The 19,870-nt window shown below is 40.4% G+C and overlaps 2 protein-coding genes across 2 annotated transcripts in view; both read left to right on the top strand.

The window, feature by feature from the left end:
• LOC307120889 (uncharacterized protein) overlaps positions 1-19,870 on the top strand; it is a 678,898-nt gene that overhangs the window by 537,830 nt on the left and 121,198 nt on the right. The window lies entirely within an intron of this gene.
• Positions 1-19,870, top strand: part of stab1 (stabilin 1) — a 96,173-nt gene that overhangs the window by 8,603 nt on the left and 67,700 nt on the right. The window contains exons 2-21 of the mRNA XM_079808056.1: positions 66-196; positions 265-380; positions 2,917-3,002; positions 3,102-3,171; positions 3,259-3,354; positions 3,441-3,551; positions 6,938-7,125; positions 7,221-7,348; positions 11,176-11,303; positions 11,426-11,502; positions 11,611-11,754; positions 13,509-13,646; positions 13,726-13,797; positions 13,876-13,989; positions 15,330-15,383; positions 15,879-15,959; positions 16,127-16,285; positions 18,077-18,139; positions 19,181-19,279; positions 19,366-19,452. Of these exons, the coding sequence (XP_079664182.1) occupies positions 66-196; positions 265-380; positions 2,917-3,002; positions 3,102-3,171; positions 3,259-3,354; positions 3,441-3,551; positions 6,938-7,125; positions 7,221-7,348; positions 11,176-11,303; positions 11,426-11,502; positions 11,611-11,754; positions 13,509-13,646; positions 13,726-13,797; positions 13,876-13,989; positions 15,330-15,383; positions 15,879-15,959; positions 16,127-16,285; positions 18,077-18,139; positions 19,181-19,279; positions 19,366-19,452 (2,142 nt within the window). The remainder of the gene's footprint in view (positions 1-65; positions 197-264; positions 381-2,916; positions 3,003-3,101; positions 3,172-3,258; positions 3,355-3,440; positions 3,552-6,937; positions 7,126-7,220; positions 7,349-11,175; positions 11,304-11,425; positions 11,503-11,610; positions 11,755-13,508; positions 13,647-13,725; positions 13,798-13,875; positions 13,990-15,329; positions 15,384-15,878; positions 15,960-16,126; positions 16,286-18,076; positions 18,140-19,180; positions 19,280-19,365; positions 19,453-19,870) is intronic.

The raw sequence follows: 19,870 nt of genomic DNA, 5'->3' as shown, positions 1-19,870 counted from the left end.
GATCTGGCCCATAGCAGTTTTGCTATCTGGTTATTGCATTTTCATTTGTGTTTCTGTCGTTCCAGGCCGCCTCTAATCGCTGCGATTCGCCCGTTACAGTCCTGAACAAAACCCCCTGCACATCCTGCGCCGCGGCCCCTGCCGTCGTCTGCCCGCGGGGGTTCAGGAAGATCACCAAGATCCCCGAATCCTGCAGGTGTGTGATGATCCAGCCCTTTCTGTTTGCTCCGTGTGTGTGTCTAATCTATCGCTGTCCTGTTTCAGATATGTGGTGCAAATCGGGGATCGTCAGGTGGAGCAGCAGGGGTGCGCCCACACCTGTCAGGGGGTCACGACGGTCCAACAGTGCTGTCCGGGCTTCTGGGGGCCCCTGTGCCTGCGTGAGTTACAATGACCCCAAAAACACTTAAAGGAACACGCCACTATTTTTGAAAATAGGCTAATTTCCCGACTCCCCTAGAGTTAAACAGTTGAGCGTTTTCGAATCCATTCTGGCACTTTTAGCATAGCTTAGCATAGATCATTGAATCTGATTAGACCGTTAGCATCTCGCTCAAAAATGACCAAAGAGTGTTGATATTTCTCCTCTTTAAAACATGACTCTTCTGTCGTTCATCGTGTACTAAGACCGACGGAAAATGAGAAGTTGTGATGTTCTAGGCCGATATGGCAGGAACTATTCTCTCATTCCTGCGTAATAATCAAGAGCTGTGAGCCGCCCCATGAGTGCAGCGGCGCAATGATATTACACAGCGGCTGAAAATAGGCTAACTTCAGTCAACATAACCAACGGGACGACCGGCTCACACAGGGAGCGCTGGGACTATTTTCAGCCGCTGCGGAATATCATATCAAGAGAGATGCTAACGGTCTAATCAGATTCAATGATCTATGCTAAGCTATGCTAACCCGGAGATCGGCTGAATGGATGAGAAAACGGAAATGAGAACTCTTGGGGAGTCAGAGAATGAGCCTATTTTTAAAAATGTGTTTCTTTAATATACACAAAAAATACATGAATGTGTAAATATATAAGTATGTGTAATAGAGCATTTTAAGGTCACCATATATCAGTTTCTCCTGATTTTTGATCAATTTACAACAATCGGCATATCGGCTATAGCATGAGGCTGATATAACACTGATATAACTCTATAACGGATGGTTTATTAATGAACTGCATGAAGAGCTGTGCACTTTTATGATGGATAGATGCACTTTTATGATGGAGAGATGCACTTTTATGATGGAGAGATGCACTTTTATGATGGATGGATGGATGGATGCACTTTTATGATGGATAAATGCACTTTTATGATAGATAGATGCACTTTTATGATAGATAGATGCACTTTTATGATGGATAGATGCACTTTTATGATAGATAGATGCACTTTTATGATAGATAGATGCACTTTTATGATGGATAGATGCACTTTTATGATTGATGGATGCACTTTTATGATGGATGGATGCACTTTTATGATAGATAGATGCACTTTTATGATGGATAGATGCACTTTTATGATAGATAGATGCACTTTTATGATAGATAGATGCACTTTTATGATGGATAGATGCACTTTTATGATTGATGGATGCACTTTTATGATGGATGGATGCATTTTTATGATGGATGGATGCACTTTTATGATGGATGGATGCACTTTTATGATGGATAGATGCACTTTTATGATGGATGGATGCACTTTTATGATGGACGGATGCACTTTTATGATGGAGAGATGCACTTTTATGATGGATAGATGCACTTTTATGATAGATGGATACACTTTTATGATGCATCCATCATAAAATAGATGCACTTTTATGATGGACAGATGCACTTTTATGATGGATAGATGCACTTTTATGATGGAGAGATGCACTTTTATGATGGACAGATGCACTTTTATGATGGATAGATGCACTTTTATGATGGATAGATGCACTTTTATGATGGAGAGATGCACTTTTATGATGGACAGATGCACTTTTATGATGGATAGATGCACTTTTATGATGGATAGATGCACTTTTATGATGGAGAGATGCACTTTTATGATGGAGAGATGCACTTTTATGATGGATAGATGCACTTTTATAATGGATAGATGCACTTTTATGATGGAGAGATGCACTTTTATGATGGATAGATGCACTTTTATGATGGATAGATGCACTTTTATGATGGAGAGATGCACTTTTATGATGGAGAGATGCACTTTTATGATGGATAGATGCACTTTTATAATGGATAGATGCACTTTTATGATGGAGAGATGCACTTTTATGATGGATAGATGCACTTTTATAATGGATAGATGCTCTTTTATGATGGATAGATGCACTTTTATGATGGAGAGATGCACTTTTATGATGGACAGATGCACTTTTATGATGGACAGATGCACTTTTATGATGGATAGATGCACTTTTATGATGGATAGATGCACTTTTATGATGGATAGATGCACTTTTATAATGGATAGATGCACTTTTATGATGGAGAGATGCACTTTTATAATGGACAGATGCACTTTTATGATGGACAGATGCACTTTTATGATGGATAGATGCACTTTTATGATGGATAGATGCACTTTTATAATGGATAGATGCACTTTTATGGACTGTCATTATAAAGCTTGGAAGAGTCAGGACATTATTAATATAACTTTGATTGTGTTCGTCTGAAGAAAAGAAGAATAACATACACACCTAGGATGAGCTGAGGGAGAGGAAATCATGGGCTAATGTTAATTTTAAAGTGAACTAATCCTTTAACGGTTAAATGTCTGAGCTGGTAACACAGAGACTGCAGGTTCTAAGTTAATTTAAGTTGTTCAGGGTATGAAAGTGAATTTGCTGACCAGTGCTGTGTGTGTGTGTGTGTGTGTGTGTGTGTGTGTCCAGCTTGCCCGAGCTGGTCAGGGAAGATGTGTAACGGTTATGGTACATGTGACTCTGGAGGATCAGGAAACGGCACCTGTGTTTGTGATGTAAGTGGATCTGAGTGACATTCATTCACTTTCATTTAAATGCTAATCTGACAATATTGATGTATTTCTTATTGATAGTAATCCTCATCTCTTTTACAGGAGGGATATACAGGTTTTGCGTGCCAGAACTGTCTGAATGAGAACGCCTATGGAGAACACTGCCATTCAGGTCTGCTCTTCACACAACCGGCATTTATGATAAGCTCATAATCAGCATTTCTGAAGATAAACTGCTCTAACTGTAACTCTACTGTAGTGTGCAGCTGCCCGAATGGAAAGTGTAATTCAGGACCCGATGGGGACGGCGAATGTTTCTGTCAACCACCATTTTTAGGACCAAAGTGCCAACTAAGTTAATAAATAATACATACAATTACAGTTACTATTAAATATCATTATGTTGATTGAGTTAAATCACCCTTTTCTTTTCCTCTGCAGCTTCTGCATCATGTTCAAAGTGCCCGGCCTACTCGTACTGTAAACGAGACGACACAGGCGCCGTGTGCGAATGCCTGCCGGGATACAAGAAGAGCGGACAAGTGTGTATAGGTAATGCCACATTTGTATTTTTGAGAGAAAAATGTTTATGCATGGTTTTTGAAAAACAAAAAATTTGCTTTAAAATTAAGGCTTCAAAACACACAATAGATATGTGTCCACAAGACCTTTGACTAATGGGTGTATTTGCCTAGAGTTTTTGCTTTAAACTGATGTGAGAATCATTGAGCCTACTCATTCACATAAAACAATACACTGATTTACAATGTGTAAGACAGTGTTCTTCACAAAGACAGTATGCGAGGAGGCGTAATATCTAATGAATAATGATGGGTATCACCTGAGAGGACAAAAGAACACAATAACCCGCATAATGACCTGCAAATGAGTCGCAGACTGGAGGGGGTTAAAGGAACACGCCACTGTTTTTGAAAATAGGCTAATTTCCAGACTCCACTAGAGTTAAACAGTTGAGTTTGACCAAATCCATTCAGCCGATCTCCAGGTCTGCACTTTTAGCATAGCTTAGCATAGATCATTGAATCTGATTAGACCGTTAGCATCTCTCTTGATATGATATTCCGCAGCGGCTGAAAATAGTCCCAGCGCTCCCTGTGTGAGCCGGTCGTCCCGTTGGTTATGTTGACTTATTTTCAGCCGCTGTGTAATATCATTGCGCCGCTGCACTCATGGGGCGGCTCACAGCTCTTGATTATTACGCAGGAATGAGAGAATAGTTCCTGCCATATCGGCCTAGAACATCACAACTTCTCATTTTCCGTCTGTCTTAGCACACGATGGAACGACAGAAGAGTCATATCAACACTCTTTGGTCATTTTTGAGCGAGATGCTAACGGTCTAATCAGATTCAATGATCTATGCTAAGCTATGCTAAAAGTGTTAGCGCCAGACGCAGAGATCGGCTGAATGGATATATCGACACTCTTTGGTCATTTTTGAGCGAGATGCTAACTAGGGCTGGGTCAAAAAATATTGATTTCTCGATTTTAATCGAATCTCACTTTTACAAAACAATATTGATTCTTAAATTCCAAGAATCGATTAGTCATCCTGTTTTCAGTTAATGAATGAAATAAACTTTGTAGCGCGCCTCCCATCCAATAAATCGCAATAATTTTTGTGCTTTGTTTCTATTGATATGAAACAAAGTCTCAGATTTCAAATTATATATTTTTTTTTACGAAATTCAAAAACATAAATACCCTTTTGGCGCTGTGGTGCGAGATCAGCTCAAGAGAAGCGGCACATGAACGGATCTTCTTTTCCGCCTTAATATCAGTAACAGAGCAAAATAAACACGAATGAGCTTCTGAAAGTGTGTTAAAAGATACAGGACAACTTAACGAAATACGTATCATGTCACATAGAATAGCTCAAGTGTTTCAATTCAACTGCAGAAAGATATAAAACGGCTTGTAAACAATGTCTTGTAACGTCACATTTACCTCAGAAAAACCATATCCAGTGTCCATAAACTCGTTAGTCAGCTAGAAAAATTAACTCTAGAGAGGAGAATTTTGCTAATTATATGCACCACATTAAATAGGATATTAATTGTCAATGTTCTGTATGAATAAATCTGGCACGTTTTTATGACAGCCACCATTTAAACGTTTTCATTTAAAAATAATGGAGTAGAATTATGATTATGTAATTGTAAAGTTAATATTATAACTTTATTATTTTTATATATATAAAAAACATAATTTAGTGTCATTTAAGTGTTTGTATACAAATCTGTTAATTTGTACCTTCAATATTAGTAGGCTAATGTAATATCAACTGACTCCCATAGTTTACAACATTAGTTCAGAGATTTGTTTTCCTTGAGAAAATGTTCCTTGTATTATACCTGATACACATCCAAAATAATCCATATTGAATTGATCGAAACAAATCGAAAGCTTGTGAATCGAAATCGAATCGAATTGTGAAATTGGTGTCAATACCCAGCCCTAATGCTAACGGTCTAATTAGATTCAATGATCTATGCTAAAAGGGTTTGCGCCAGACCCGGAGATCGGCTGAATGGATTCGAAAATATCGACACTCTTTGGTCATTTTTGCGCGAGATGCTAACGAATTTGTCCTTGTTTTGGACCTTGAAAGTTCCTTGAATTTGAAGTTAACCAAGGTGTCGGAACCCTGGTTCATATTTTAGACCCGTTGGGATGTTTTTTGCGGGAAATTGCGAACACACGGCCCTCACCTGTGAGAGTCTTGTCGTCATATCGGTAAGTAAGTTGCTCCGGCTACTTTACGATAGTTGAGGTTATTTGTCAAAGAGCGAGAAAGGTTGACATGGAGCCGCTAAATCACGATTTACGTTTTAAAACGTTTACGCTAAAAACGCTAAAACGCTAAAAACGTTTTAACTCTTAAATGCATACCTCGGGTCTTTAGCGAACCGAGACGTCATTCATTTTTTAAAGTTAGACATCAACCTTGTTAGTATTCCTCAATCAATCCATTTTAAACAATATAACAAGAAAAAAACAATAAAATTATAATTGAATGCCGTTTTTTTCCACTAGTTTTTTGTCAAAATTGTATAGGGTCGCTAACGACCCGAGGTGTGTAAGAGTTTACGTATTTTTTTTCCTGCACAATAATAAATTAATCTATAATGACGTAATAAGTGCAATTCACCTTTATTCCACAAGGTGGCGGCATCTGATACACAATGATGACGTTTCACTCAGAGTCACCTCAGACAGAAAACGAAACAATAATAAATATAATCTGCAAAACTTGAGATTTACTGCAGAGCAAGAACTGAACACAATCAAATATTACTGTCACTGTAACTGAAGATGGATCTGGTGAAGGAGCTGTCAGTGATCAGAATATAGATTTTCAAGACGTTGAAAATGATTTTATAGGATATGCGTGAGATGGCGGATATGAGCAGATGCAGAATGTACTGGGAAATGAGCTCTGATGAGGACAGTGATAAAACATCTGCTCAAACTGAACCCTTCCAAGCTCCAGAAGGGAACAAAATATGTTTTATTTTACTCTTCTGTGATTGTTGCTCTAATATCAGGAGTTTTATATATTATCGCGACAGGTATAGATCTATCCATGTTAGATATAGATCCGGGTCGCTAAAGACCCCAATATGTAAGAATGTGTGGCGAAAGTCATGCATTTAAGGGTTAAAAAAATGCCGAACAGAGGAGAGTCAAATACAGAGCTCGTAATAAAACAAGAATCAACATAGGCTCTGCTTTTCAGAGATGGCGAATGCCGTTTTTATTACTCAACAAGGTTCATAGTTAAGCATTATCTATTGTGAAGGCTCACATTCATCCACTCAGAGCCGAAGCACAACCAAAACAATATTCTTCCGCTAAATAGATGCAGTTTTGTTTTTATAACTTACAAAGCGATCCATCCTCTCTGTCTGTTCCAGGTGTATGTTCGCCAGGAATCTGTGACGTGAACGCCAAATGTTCGTTTAGCGGTGGGAAGTTTCACTGCGAGTGTGAAGAGGGATTCAGGGGAGACGGAAAACACTGCGTTCCCATCAACCCCTGCGACACGAATAACGGCGGCTGTCCGGTGGAGTCCACCCTCTGCGAATTCACTGGCCCGGGGAAGGTGAGCAATGCATCGTGGGATGGAATTTGTATCTGAAGCTGATGTAGAATTCAGTGTTGTCTGTTATATGAGCTTAGTGTGTGTTTCCTCCCCAGTCGAAGTGTGTGTGTGTGCCCGGATCAGAGTCATCCGACCCGTCGAAGGGCTGCTCGCTGAAGCCCGTCTGCACGCCCGGGTCATGCCACATCAGTGCCCGCTGCCAGGAGAACAACGGCTCGCCCAGGTCTCACTTCACACAACATGCTCACATTTCACCCCAAATCAGAAGAAAAAACATTAAAAAATTATTATTTTTTTAATGAAAATCAAGCAACATTTTACACCACATTTCTCATTTACGTTCTGGATGATTAAGTTAAAATAGTGTAATATTATTACATTTAAAACTAGCATGATTTGAGATTAATAAATAGTTTTGTATGCATTTTGAAAGTTTTATAAGTATTATAAGGTATCTGGACACAAAAAAAAGCATCATTTTAGGGCTTTGGGTCATTTTGACCCACATTTGTTACTGAATGCGAGGAGAGGATGAGGGTTAAAAGTTAAGAAAGTATTTTTAGACCATTGCAATTTATTGAATTTGGACATGATTTTCATGGCAGTTTTGCATGTGTTACTTAAAAACACAAACAATCAGCACAACGATTAACATTAATTGTGTTCATTGTGAACAGATAGATAGACAGACAGACAATAGACAGACGATAGACAGACAGTCAGACGATAGACAGACAGTCAGACGATAGACAGATAGTCAGATGATAGACAGACGATAGACAGACAGTCAGACAATAGTCAGAAGATAAACAGACGATAGACAGACGATAGACAGTCAGACAGACAGTCACACGATAGACATACGATAGATAGACAGTCAGACGATATACAGTCAGACGATAGACAGACGATAGACAGACAGTCAGACAATAGTCAGAAGATAAACAGACGATAGACAGACAGTCAGACGATATACAGTCAGACGATAGACAGACGATAGACAGACAGTCAGACGATATACAGTCAGACGATAGACAGACGATAGACAGTCAGACGATATACAGTCAGACGATAGACAGTTAGACAGTCAGACGATAGACAGTCAGACGATAGACAGACGATAGACAGACAGACAGACAGTCAGACGATAGACAGACGATAGACAGACAGTCAGATGATAGACAGACGATAGACAGACAGACATACAGTCAGACGATAGACAGACAGACAGACAGACAGACAGACAGACAGACGATAGACAGTCAGACGATAGACAGACGATAGACAGATAGTCAGATGATAGACAGACGATAGACAGACAGTCAGACAATAGTCAGAAGATAAACAGACGATAGACAGACGATAGACAGTCAGACAGACAGTCACACGATAGACATACGATAGATAGACAGTCAGACAGTCAGACGATATACAGTCAGACGATAGACAGAAGATAAACAGACGATAGACAGACAGTCAGACGATATACAGTCAGACGATAGACAGAAGATAAACAGACGATAGACAGACAGTCAGACGATATACAGTCAGACGATAGACAGACGATATACAGTCAGACGATAGACAGAAGATAAACAGACGATAGACAGACAGTCAGACGATATACAGTCAGACGATAGACAGAAGATAAACAGACGATAGACAGACAGTCAGACGATATACAGTCAGACGATAGACAGACGATATACAGTCAGACGATAGACAGAAGATAAACAGACGATAGACAGACAGTCAGACGATATACAGTCAGACGATAGACAGACGATATACAGTCAGACGATAGACAGAAGATAAACAGACGATAGACAGACAGTCAGACGATATACAGTCAGACGATAGACAGACGATAGACAGTCAGACGATATACAGTCAGACGATAGACAGTTAGACAGTCAGACGATAGACAGACGATAGACAGACAGTCAGATGATAGACAGACAGGCAGACAGTCAGACGATAGACAGACGATAGACAGACAGTCAGATGATAGACAGACAGGCAGACAGACAGACGATATACAGACAGACATACAGTCAGACGATAGACAGACATACAGACAGACAGACAGACGATAGTCAGACGATAGACAGTCAGACGATAGACAGACGATAGACAGTCAGACGATAGACAGTCAGACGATAGACAGTCAGACGATAGACAGACGATAGACAGACAGACAGACAGACAGACAGACAGACATTCAGATGATAGACAGACAGTAAGACGATAGACAGTCAGACGATAGACAGACGATAGACAGACAGACAGACAGACAGACATTCAGATGATAGACAGACGATAGACAGTCAGACGATAGACAGGCGATAGAAAGTCAGACAATAGACAGACAGATGATAGACGATAGACAGTCAGACGATAGACAGGCGATAGAAAGTAAGACAATAGACAGACAGATGATAGATGATAAACAGACAGACAGACAGTCAGACGATAGACAGATGATAGACAGACGATAGACAGTCAGACGATAGACAGGCGATAGACAGACAGACAGTCAGATGATAGACAGACGATAGACAGACAGACAGTCAGACGATAGACAGACAGACATTCAGATGATAGGCAGACGATAGACAGACGATAGATAGTCAGACGATAGACAGGCGATAGACAGACAGACAGTCAGATGATAGACAGACGATAGACAGACAGACAGTCAGACGATAGACAGACAGACAGTCAGATGATAGACAGACGATAGACAGACAGATGATAGACGATAAACAGACAGACAGACAGTCCGACAATAGACAGTCAGAAGATAGACAGACAGACAGACAGACGATAGGCAGACAGACAGTCAGACGATAGACAGACGATAGACAGACAGACAGACAGTCAGATGATAGACAGTCAGAAGATAGACAGACAGACAGACAGACAGACAGACAGATGATAGACAGACAGTCAGACGATAGATAGACAGACAGGTAGACAGACAGACAGACAGACAGATAGACAGATAGACAGTCAGACAATAGACAGAAAGGTAGACAGAAAGGTAGACAGACAGACAGACAGATAGACAGACAGACAGACAGACAAATAGATGACAGACAGACAGACGATAGACAGACAGTCAGACGATAGACAAAGATAGACAGATAGACAGACAGACAGACAAATAGATGACAGACAGACAGACAGACAGTCAGACGATAGACAGAAAGGTAGACAGACAGATAGACAGACAGACAGACAGACAGACAGTCAGATGATAGACAGACAGACAGACAGACAGACAGACAAATAGATGACAGATAGACAGACAGACGATAGACAGACAGACAGACAGTCAGACGGTAGACAGAAAGGTAGACAGACAGACAGACAGACAGACAGACAGACAGACAAATAGATGACAGACAGACAGACAGACAGACAGACGATAGACAGACAGACAGACAGACAGACAGTCAGACGATAGACAGACAGACAGACAGTCAGACGATAGACAGAAAGGTAGACAGATAGACAGACAGACGATAGACAGACAGACAGACAGTCAGATGATAGACAGAAAGGTAGACAGATAGACAGACAGACAGACAGACAGACAATAGACAGACAGAAAGTCAGACGATAGACAGACAGACAGACAGACAGACGATAGACAGACAGTCAGACGATAGACAGACAGATAGACGGACAGATAGACAGACAGTCAGACGATAGACAGACAGACAGACATACAGACAGATAGACAGACAGATAGACAGACAGACAGATGTAACGACTCTTCCCTGAAAGGAAACGTTATATAGTCATTGCTTTAACTGCTCAATGGCTCCCGTTGGGAGAATCGCTGATGCATGGCCTCTTTAACACAGATCTGTGAGCTAATGCAGTGAAGAGTGTTCAGTGGTGTTTTCTGATATTATTGGTGCATGAATTATTTCCAGTGTGAGAGATCCGTGGTGAGAGTGATTGTGTCATGAATAGCTGAGATGTTTGTCTCAGATGCTCGCTGAAGGCCGGGGTATAAAGCGAGACGCTTCCCTCTTTCAGATGCCGCTGCTCCGCTCAGCAGATCGGCGATGGCAGACGTTGCTATGGTAACCTCATGGAAAGAGTTCTGGAGCTGGACCGAGAGGGCAGTCAGGCAGGAAACCTCACTGGAAGCCTGCGCTTCTTTGGTGGGTCCTTTGAGATCACCAACCCCACTTTTCTGGGAGTTTTCATGCCACTTTGAGTGAACACTTGAGCCTGTTGTGTCCGTTTGAAAGCAGATGAGCTTACAGTGTGTTCTGGCTTTCAGAGCAAGCGTGTGAGTTTACCCTGAGCCAACACGGCCCCTTCACTGCCTTCATTCCTGTGGGACACAATCCATTCAGAGTGAGTGGAAGAAAAACACACAAACAAACACTGGCCCGGCAGTTTGAGTTTCATGTCCTCATAATGTTTCCTGTTTTCTGTGACAACTTCCTGCTTGTTCTCAAGCAGACACTTTTAGGAAAATCCTCCACCAACATCCTGAACGCAGTGTGCAGAAATCACCTGATCCTCGGACAGAAACTATACAGTGATCTGGAGGGGAAAGATATGTGGATGTACGGAGGAGAAAAGATCAGATTCAAAACAAAACAGGTATCTGTCTGTCTGTCTGTATGTCTGTCTGTCTGTCTATCGGTCTGTCTGTATGTCTCTGTCTATATGTCTGTCTGTCTGTCTGTCTGTCTGTCTGTCTGTCTGTCTGTCTGTCTGCCTGTCTGTCTATATGTCTGTTTGTCTGTCTGTCTGTCTGTCTGTCTATCAGTCTGTCTGTATGTCTCTGTCTATATGTCTGTCTGTCTGTATGTCTGTTTGTCTGTCTGTCTTTATGTCTGTCTGTCTATCTGTCTGTCTATCAATCTGTTTGTTTGTCTGTCTGTCCATCAATCTGTCTGTCTGTCTGTCTATATGTCTGTTTGTCTGTCTTTATATCTGTCTGTCTGTCTATATGTCTGTCTGTCTGTCCGTCTGTCTATATGTCTGTCTGTCTGTTTGTCTAATTGTCTGTCTATATGTCTGTCTGTCTGTCTGTCTGTCTGTCTATCTATCTATCTATCTATCTATCTATCTATCTATCTATCTATCTATCTATCTATCTATCTATCTATCTATCTATCTATCTATCTATCTATCTATCTATCTATCTATCTATCTATCTATCTATCTATCATCTATCTATCTGTCTGTCTGTCTGTCTGTCTGTCTGTCTGTCTGTCTGTCTGTCTGTCTATATGTCTGTCTGTTTGTCTAATTGTCTGTCTATATGTCTGTCTGTCTGTCTGTCTGTCTATCTATCTATCTATCTATCTATCTATCTATCTATCTATCTATCTATCTATCTATCTATCTATCTATCTATCTATCTATCTATCTATCTATCTATCTATCTATCTATCTATCTATCTATCTATCTATCATCTATCTATCTGTCTGTCTATATGTCTGTCTGTCTATCTGTCTGTCTGTCTGTCTGTCTGTCTGTCTGTCTGTCTGTCTGTCTGTCTGTCTCTCTCTCTATCTATGGATATCTCTGTCTGTCTGTCTGTCTGTCTGTCTGTCTGTCTGTGTGTCTTGGTGTCTGTCTATCTCTCTATGGATTTATCTGACTGTCTGTCTGTCTGTCTATATGTCTGTCTGTTTGTCTAATTGTCTGTCTATATGTCTGTCTATCTATCTGTCTGTCTATATGCCTGTCTGTCTATCTGTCTGTCTGTCTGTCTGTCTGTCTGTCTGTCTGTCTGTCTGTCTGTCTGTCTGTCTGTCTCTCTCTCTATCTATGGATATCTCTGTCTGTCTGTCTGTCTGTCTGTCTGTCTGTCTATATGTCTGTCTGTCTATATGTCTGTCTGTTTGTCTAATTGTCTGTCTATATGTCTGTCTATCTATCTATCTGTCTGTCTATATGTCTGTCTGTCTATCTGTCTGTCTGTCTGTCTGTCTGTCTCTCTCTCTCTATCTATGGATATCTCTGTCTGTCTGTCTGTCTGTCTGTCTGTCTGTCTCTCTCTCTATCTATGGATATCTCTGTCTGTCTGTCTGTCTGTCTGTCTGTCTGTCTGTCTGTCTGTCTGTCTGTCTGTCTGTGTGTCTTGGTGTCTGTCTATCTCTCTATGGATATCTCTGTCTGTCTGTCTATCTGTCTGTCTGTCTGTCTGTCTGTCTGTCTGTCTGTCTGTCTCTCTCTCTATCTATGGATATCTCTGTCTGTCTGTCTGTCTGTGTGTCTTGGTGTCTGTCTATCTCTCTATGGATTTATCTGACTGTCTGTCTGTCTGTGTGTCTGTCTGTCTGTCTATCTCTCTATGGATTCCTCTGTCTGTCTGTCAGTTGATTTGTGTCTGTGTCTCCAGCACTTCATCCTGATGAGGGATCCAGACGTGTTGTTTTCTATACTTGAGAGTGACATCCCAGCCTCTAACGGGATCATTCATCTGATTGACAAGCCCTTCACTCTCACTCACATCGAGTCCTCAAACAACAACATGGAGGTAAAGTGGCTCTACCGTTCCACAGCTGATCTGAGCAGTGAGACAGCTCCTCTAATGCAGATGTCCTCTCCTCCTCCAGTTCTCCTCCAAGACCATCGGGGAGGTGTTCAGAGAGGACGACAGGTTCAACCGATTCCTGTCTCTGGTGGATGTGAGTGATCTCCTCTCCTCCTCCTGTCCTGCACTCCTCCACTGAAGCCTTTCATTATCTCGTCTCTTTCTGCTGCAGAACTGTGGAGCGCTGCTGCCCATCAGAGGTCCAGGTCCTCTTACAGTGCTGGTCCCCACCAACAAGGCCATAGACAAGTTCAGAGATGGGAGTCTGATGTACATGCTGAACGATGTGAGTGGCCAATGTGTGGATGAAGTTGGATATGTATAATTATTTGCATCCCATTTTTACTCAAATCCATAGGACATTCATACACTCACCTAAAGGATTATTAGGAACACCTGTTCAATTTCTCATTAATGCAATTATCTAATCAACCAATCACATGGCAGTGTCTTCAGTGCATTTAGGGGTGTGGTCCTGGTCAAGACAATCTCCTGAACTCCACACTGAATGTCGGAATGGGAAAGAAAGGGGATTTAAGCAATTTTGAGCGTGGCATGGTTGTTGGTGCCAGACGGGCCGGTCTGAGTATTTCACAATCTGCTCAGTTACTGGGATTTTCACACACAACCATTTCTAGGGTTTACAAAGAATGGTGTGAAAAGGGAAAAGCATCCAGTATGCGGCAGTCCTGTGGGAGAAAATGCCTTGTTGATGCTAGAGGTCAGAGGAGAATGGGCCGACTGATTCAAGCTGATAGAAGAGCAACTTTGACTGAAATAACCACTCGTTACAACCGAGGTCTGCAGCAAAGCATTTGTGAAGCCACAACACACACAACCTTGAGGCGGATGGGCTACAACAGCAGAAGACCCCACCGGGTACCACTCATCTCCACTACAAAGAGGAAAAAGAGGCGACAATTTGCACAAGCTCACCAAAATTGGACAGTTGAAGACAGGAAAATGTTGCCTGGTCTGATGAGTCTGGATTTCTGTTGAGACATTCAGATGGTAGAGTCAGAATTTGGCGTAAACAGAATGAGAACATGGATCCATCATGCCTTGTTCCCACTGTGCAGGCTGGTGGTGGTGGTGTAATGGTGTGGGGGATGTTTTCTTGGCACACTTTAGGCCCCTTAGTGCCAATTGGGCACGGTTTAAATGCCACGGCCTACCTGAGCATTGTTTCTGCCCATGTCCATCCCTTTATGAGCACCATGTCCCCATCCTCTGATGGCTACTTCCAGCAGGATAATGCACCGTCACAAAGCTCCAATCATTTCAAACTGGTTTCTTGAACATGACAATGAGTTCACTGGACTAAAATGGCCCCACAGTCTCCAGATCTCAACCCAATAGAGCATCTTTGGGATGTGGTGGAACGGGAGCTTCGTGCCCTGGATGTGCATCCCACAAATCTCCATCAACTGCAGATGCTCTCCTATCAATATGGCCAACATTTCTAAAGAATGCTTTCAGCAGCTTGTTGAGTCAATGCCACGTAGAATTAAGGCAGTTCTGAAGGCGAAAGGGTCAAACACAGTATTAGTGTGTGTTCCTAATAATCCTTTAGGTGAGTGTATATTCGTTCATAACACACTGATTCTTCCTCTGTTTGTTATAAAGGCCAAACCGAAGCTTCAGACGCTCCTGAAACACCACATGTTCTCGCTGGCCGGCGTGAGTCTCTCTTTATCTCTCTTTAATGCCTCATGTGTTGAACGCTTTCCCTCAGTTATTTAAAATGACATTAAAATGAGGCATTTATGTACATCACTGTGGAGAACCCATGAAGCTTCGTGATAGTTTTAATAGTGTTTAATTTAAATAATGTCAAAGCCTTCATGCTAATGCTAGTCATTTGCAAGTTATATTAGCAGGTGAGAAATTCCCATTTTTAGAAAGCATTAAATCGGATAAAATACGCGCCTGAGCAGATGAATTTGGTGTATTTTGGGGCGTGTCCAGGGCTCCAGACTGCGGCTAAATGGTGGCATTTTGTGACTTTTTTCCCGCTGGTGCGACTGAATGTGGTTGGAGGTCGTTGTTTTTAAATTTAGATTTTATGAAAGTACATTGATTTTATGAAAACTGTTGCTATGAAACTGTTGTTTTTGGCCAGTTCCATAGTTATGCGATGTATTACATATATCACATCATATATGTTTGACTTAGATCACTGTGGACCAGCTCGCCAGCATGTCTGAGATCACCACCATGGCCAATGAGATCTTAAGGATCAACGCCTCTGATGATGTAAGGGACTGTCCGTCACTGATTGGCTGTAACTTCGGATGGAAATGAGACAAATTGGTGCAAATGTGTTGGACCACATTCTGTGTAACAATAAAAAAATGCAGTATAATAAGAGGAAATCAAACATTATGGGACGGTTGATTTATATTCTCTCAATCAATCCACAGGGAAGAGTCTTTCTGGGGGATAAAGGAATACTTCTGGAAACGAAAGACATCGTCACGTCCAACGGAATCATCCACCTGATTGATGGAGTTCTGGTTCCTTCCTCCATAGTTCCCATAATGCCCCATCGTTGTGACATTAACGGGAGCAGGATCGTGTTTGTAGGTTCCTTTTTATTGGTCTTATCTTTAATGTGCGATGACATCCTTCTTCTATATGTGGCCAGCAAAACACCAGCATCTTAATAAATCATTAGTTATTATAGTCATCCTACACTCTAAAAAATGCTGTGTTAAAAATAACCCAAGTTGGGTTGAAAATGGACTAACCCAGCAATTGGGTTGTTTTAAGCAAACATTTAACCCAACCGCTGGGTTAAAACAACCCAATTGCTGGGTTAGTCCATTTTCAACCCAACTTGGGTTATTTTTAACACAGCATTTTTTAGAGTGCACATTATAATTCTGGCTTCTGCAGAAACTGGACACAATATTTAATTTATTTAACCCATAAGAACCCGGATCAATTTATCCTTTTAGGAAAATTTTGGGGCATATAAAACAGGCTTAATGGACTTGTAACATGTTTCTGCAGTTGTTTTTGAAATACAACCCCTCCTTGTGAGAGATCTGTAATGTTACACATATGTGACATTGGGCGTTTATGATACATTTTTTATGTTACATATATGTCACATTGGGCATTTATTTCTCAGTTTTAAAAAAAACATTTAATATTTGTTTTGCTAAATAGCAGTTTTTTTTTCAGTTTCTTTTCTTTTCCACAACATTTATCAAAATTATGCATATTATTAAAAAATATTAACAAAACATATCAAGCCATAGACGGATCTTCCAACCCTTATCCCTTGCTTGCTGATTTTAAGAATCATTGTTGTCAGTGAAATGTAGACATGCTAGTAGAGTCTGAAAACAGTTGCGTAATATTTTGTCAGCCACCATGGTATGTCATTTTGTCATTTTCCCAAGTATGCATGATTTCCTGACATTTGGTGCAGATCATGCGCAGATCAATACCAATCAATATTTCAATTATATTAAACAGTGCTGTTAACATTTTTCTGAGTCCCAGATTTTATATAAAACATAGAGAAAATATATAACACAAAAAAAATATTGAATCTGCTAAATTAATTGATCAGCTCATTAATATTTTTCTTAATATGACAAATACATAACATCAAAATTCCACCAACTGTTGTAAGGTCAACAGCCCGATGTGACATATATGTCACCACAATATTTTCGTAACTTGTTTTATATCAATTTGTTTAAGAAATGTATTAAAATCAGGTTAAGTGCAATCTATGATAAGTTATTAAAATGTTAGAATTATTGCATGGGTTGAAACATACCTTTAGTAACAAAAACAAGCGTTTTAAAAAATTGCTCACATTGAGAAAAGAGTTTAGTCTGGATCATGTGTGCAATATTTATTCAAATGGATCTGAAGGGAGGAATATTACCCCCCCATCCCCATATACAGTGCTATAAATGCAATATCCCAGTGTCATTTTACAGAAAACACTGAAATTACATAAACACTGCTGAAAGGGCTACATTTTATATGATATGTTGTGTGTCATATAGTAAACATATAAAACAAATATAGCCGTTTTTGATTGTTTAGTTATACATACATTGTTGAAAGTGTGTCACTCAGGCCCTGTGAGCTCTGTGTGTGTGTACGGGAAGCTTTTACATTTGGGTCGGACAAATCCAGGCGGAAATCCTCCAAAAATGGGAATAATTATCATCTGAAATGTTTCTTACAGTACTTGCAAGGCCAAGTTTCCAAATGGAATTGCAAAAACACTGAAATTAATAAACTAAATAAATACATTATTTATTAATTGTTAAATACAAGTAGTTGATTATGCATTCTGTTGAGTTGTTATGATTTATTATTGTGAATGTTTCTTCTCTCCATAGGGTTCCTGTGTCCAATGTAGTCTTCTCCACGAGTCACAGTGTCCGCCTGGAAGTGTTGAGCTGGTATTTATTTATGAACCATGTCAGATGTCTATAATCAATACGCAAGTCATTTTAAAGGGGTCATGAACTGTTTTGATGGGCGTGCCGCACTGAAGACTTGGAAGTAAACGCCCACAGTTAGGATTGGATAAGATTTGCATATTTAATGAGCTTCAGCTCCTCACAGTACATGTGGGGATGCTTTGAAAGCGTCTGGAGAAACGCTCACAGGACTCGCGAAATATCTTTATCAAACAAACACATGATCATCTCTCATCACCCGCGACTGATTGGAATGTTATTTTTTTATTACTTAGCTGGTCTGATCGGTGAATATAACCGCAAACCGAACACACACACACACTCACGCCCAAGAAAGGAATGTTAATGTTATAGGATACGTTTTGGTAGCCCGTCTGAAACACACACACACACACTCCGGGACGTTGGGCTTTGCGAGCTGGCGTAACAAGTCTGAGTCTGATCCCGAATGAACCAATAACAGCTTCTCCAGCCTGTGAGCGCGTGCTGAGGTGTGTAATCAATAGATATCACACGATCTGTAACAATGCAACACTAACACACATACACACATGTTTTACTCACATTAGTGTGTTCCAGCTTTCCTGACAGATCCAGAAGCACAGCGTTGTGTTTTAATCTCAATATGTCTGCAGATCCAGTCTCCACCTGTGTCTTGTTTACAAACGAATCCGCGGTTAAATGAAGCGAACAAACGTGCAGTGTTTAGCTCCACGAGTCGGTGGGCGGGGCTTGAGGCGGTGATGTCAGTGGTCGACATATTCTGAGATCTCTCGTTTTCTGGACCTGGTGTCAATAAAAGCTTTTCTTTGACTAACAAGGACGTTTTCAGCTCTGAGACTTAAAGGATATTCTTATATCACCATGAACTTTTATATATCAAAGACTTGATTTCTCAGTTCATCACCCCTTTAAATGAATGTGTTTTCATTCAGCATTGCATCAGAGCACCCTGGACAGCAGTGTTGACCATCATTGATTCATTATATAAGCTGCATCTTTTTTATTTCCCTTTGATAGACGGGTCATTTAACAGGGTGTGAGCCACTTCCTGATCGCAGATGGTTGCAGTCGTTCTTCGTTGAAGGCTGTGCCAAATACTGCAACGTCACTCAGATGGTCTGAAAACAAGCTCTTCCATCCCACAAACACATTGATCATGAAGTCTTCTGCATGATTGATGATGTATAATCTGTTGTTTGCAGAAGCCTCAGTGTTGCAGTGGTTTCTATGGGCCAGACTGTAAGCCGTGCATTGGAGGTTTCCAGCACCCGTGTTATGATAAAGGGACAGTACGTGTGTTAACCCTCGGGGGTTCTTCATTTATGGGTCACACTCAGGGGGGCGGGATTAAGATAAAAAAAGATTTGAGTAAAATCAATGAAATATATTTTTGTTCAATAATATTTTTTCTTTTCTATTTTGGTGTTTTGAGATAATTTATGATTAATAATTAATATTTATGCAATAATTATGACCCATTTTTTCCCATTGAATATAATAAAAAAATATATATTTATATAATTTAAAAAATTTTTTTTTATTAATGCTGTATTTCATTTTAGAGTCAAGCCTAGGCCTCATGAAAGCCATTTTTAAATGAGATCGGAGCCATCCGGTGGACACATTGAGCATTTTTATCACGCAATAGCACATTTTTACCACTATAGTGGATCTTGCGTTTTATAAAAATAAAAAAAAATTTGTAAC

The sequence above is a fragment of the Gobio gobio genome (assembly GCF_949357685.1).
Source record: "Gobio gobio genome assembly, chromosome: 24".
NCBI lineage: Eukaryota > Metazoa > Chordata > Actinopteri > Cypriniformes > Gobionidae > Gobio > Gobio gobio.
The sequence above is the reverse complement of the archived record's forward strand: the minus strand, read 5'-3'. Positions and strand labels throughout refer to the sequence as shown.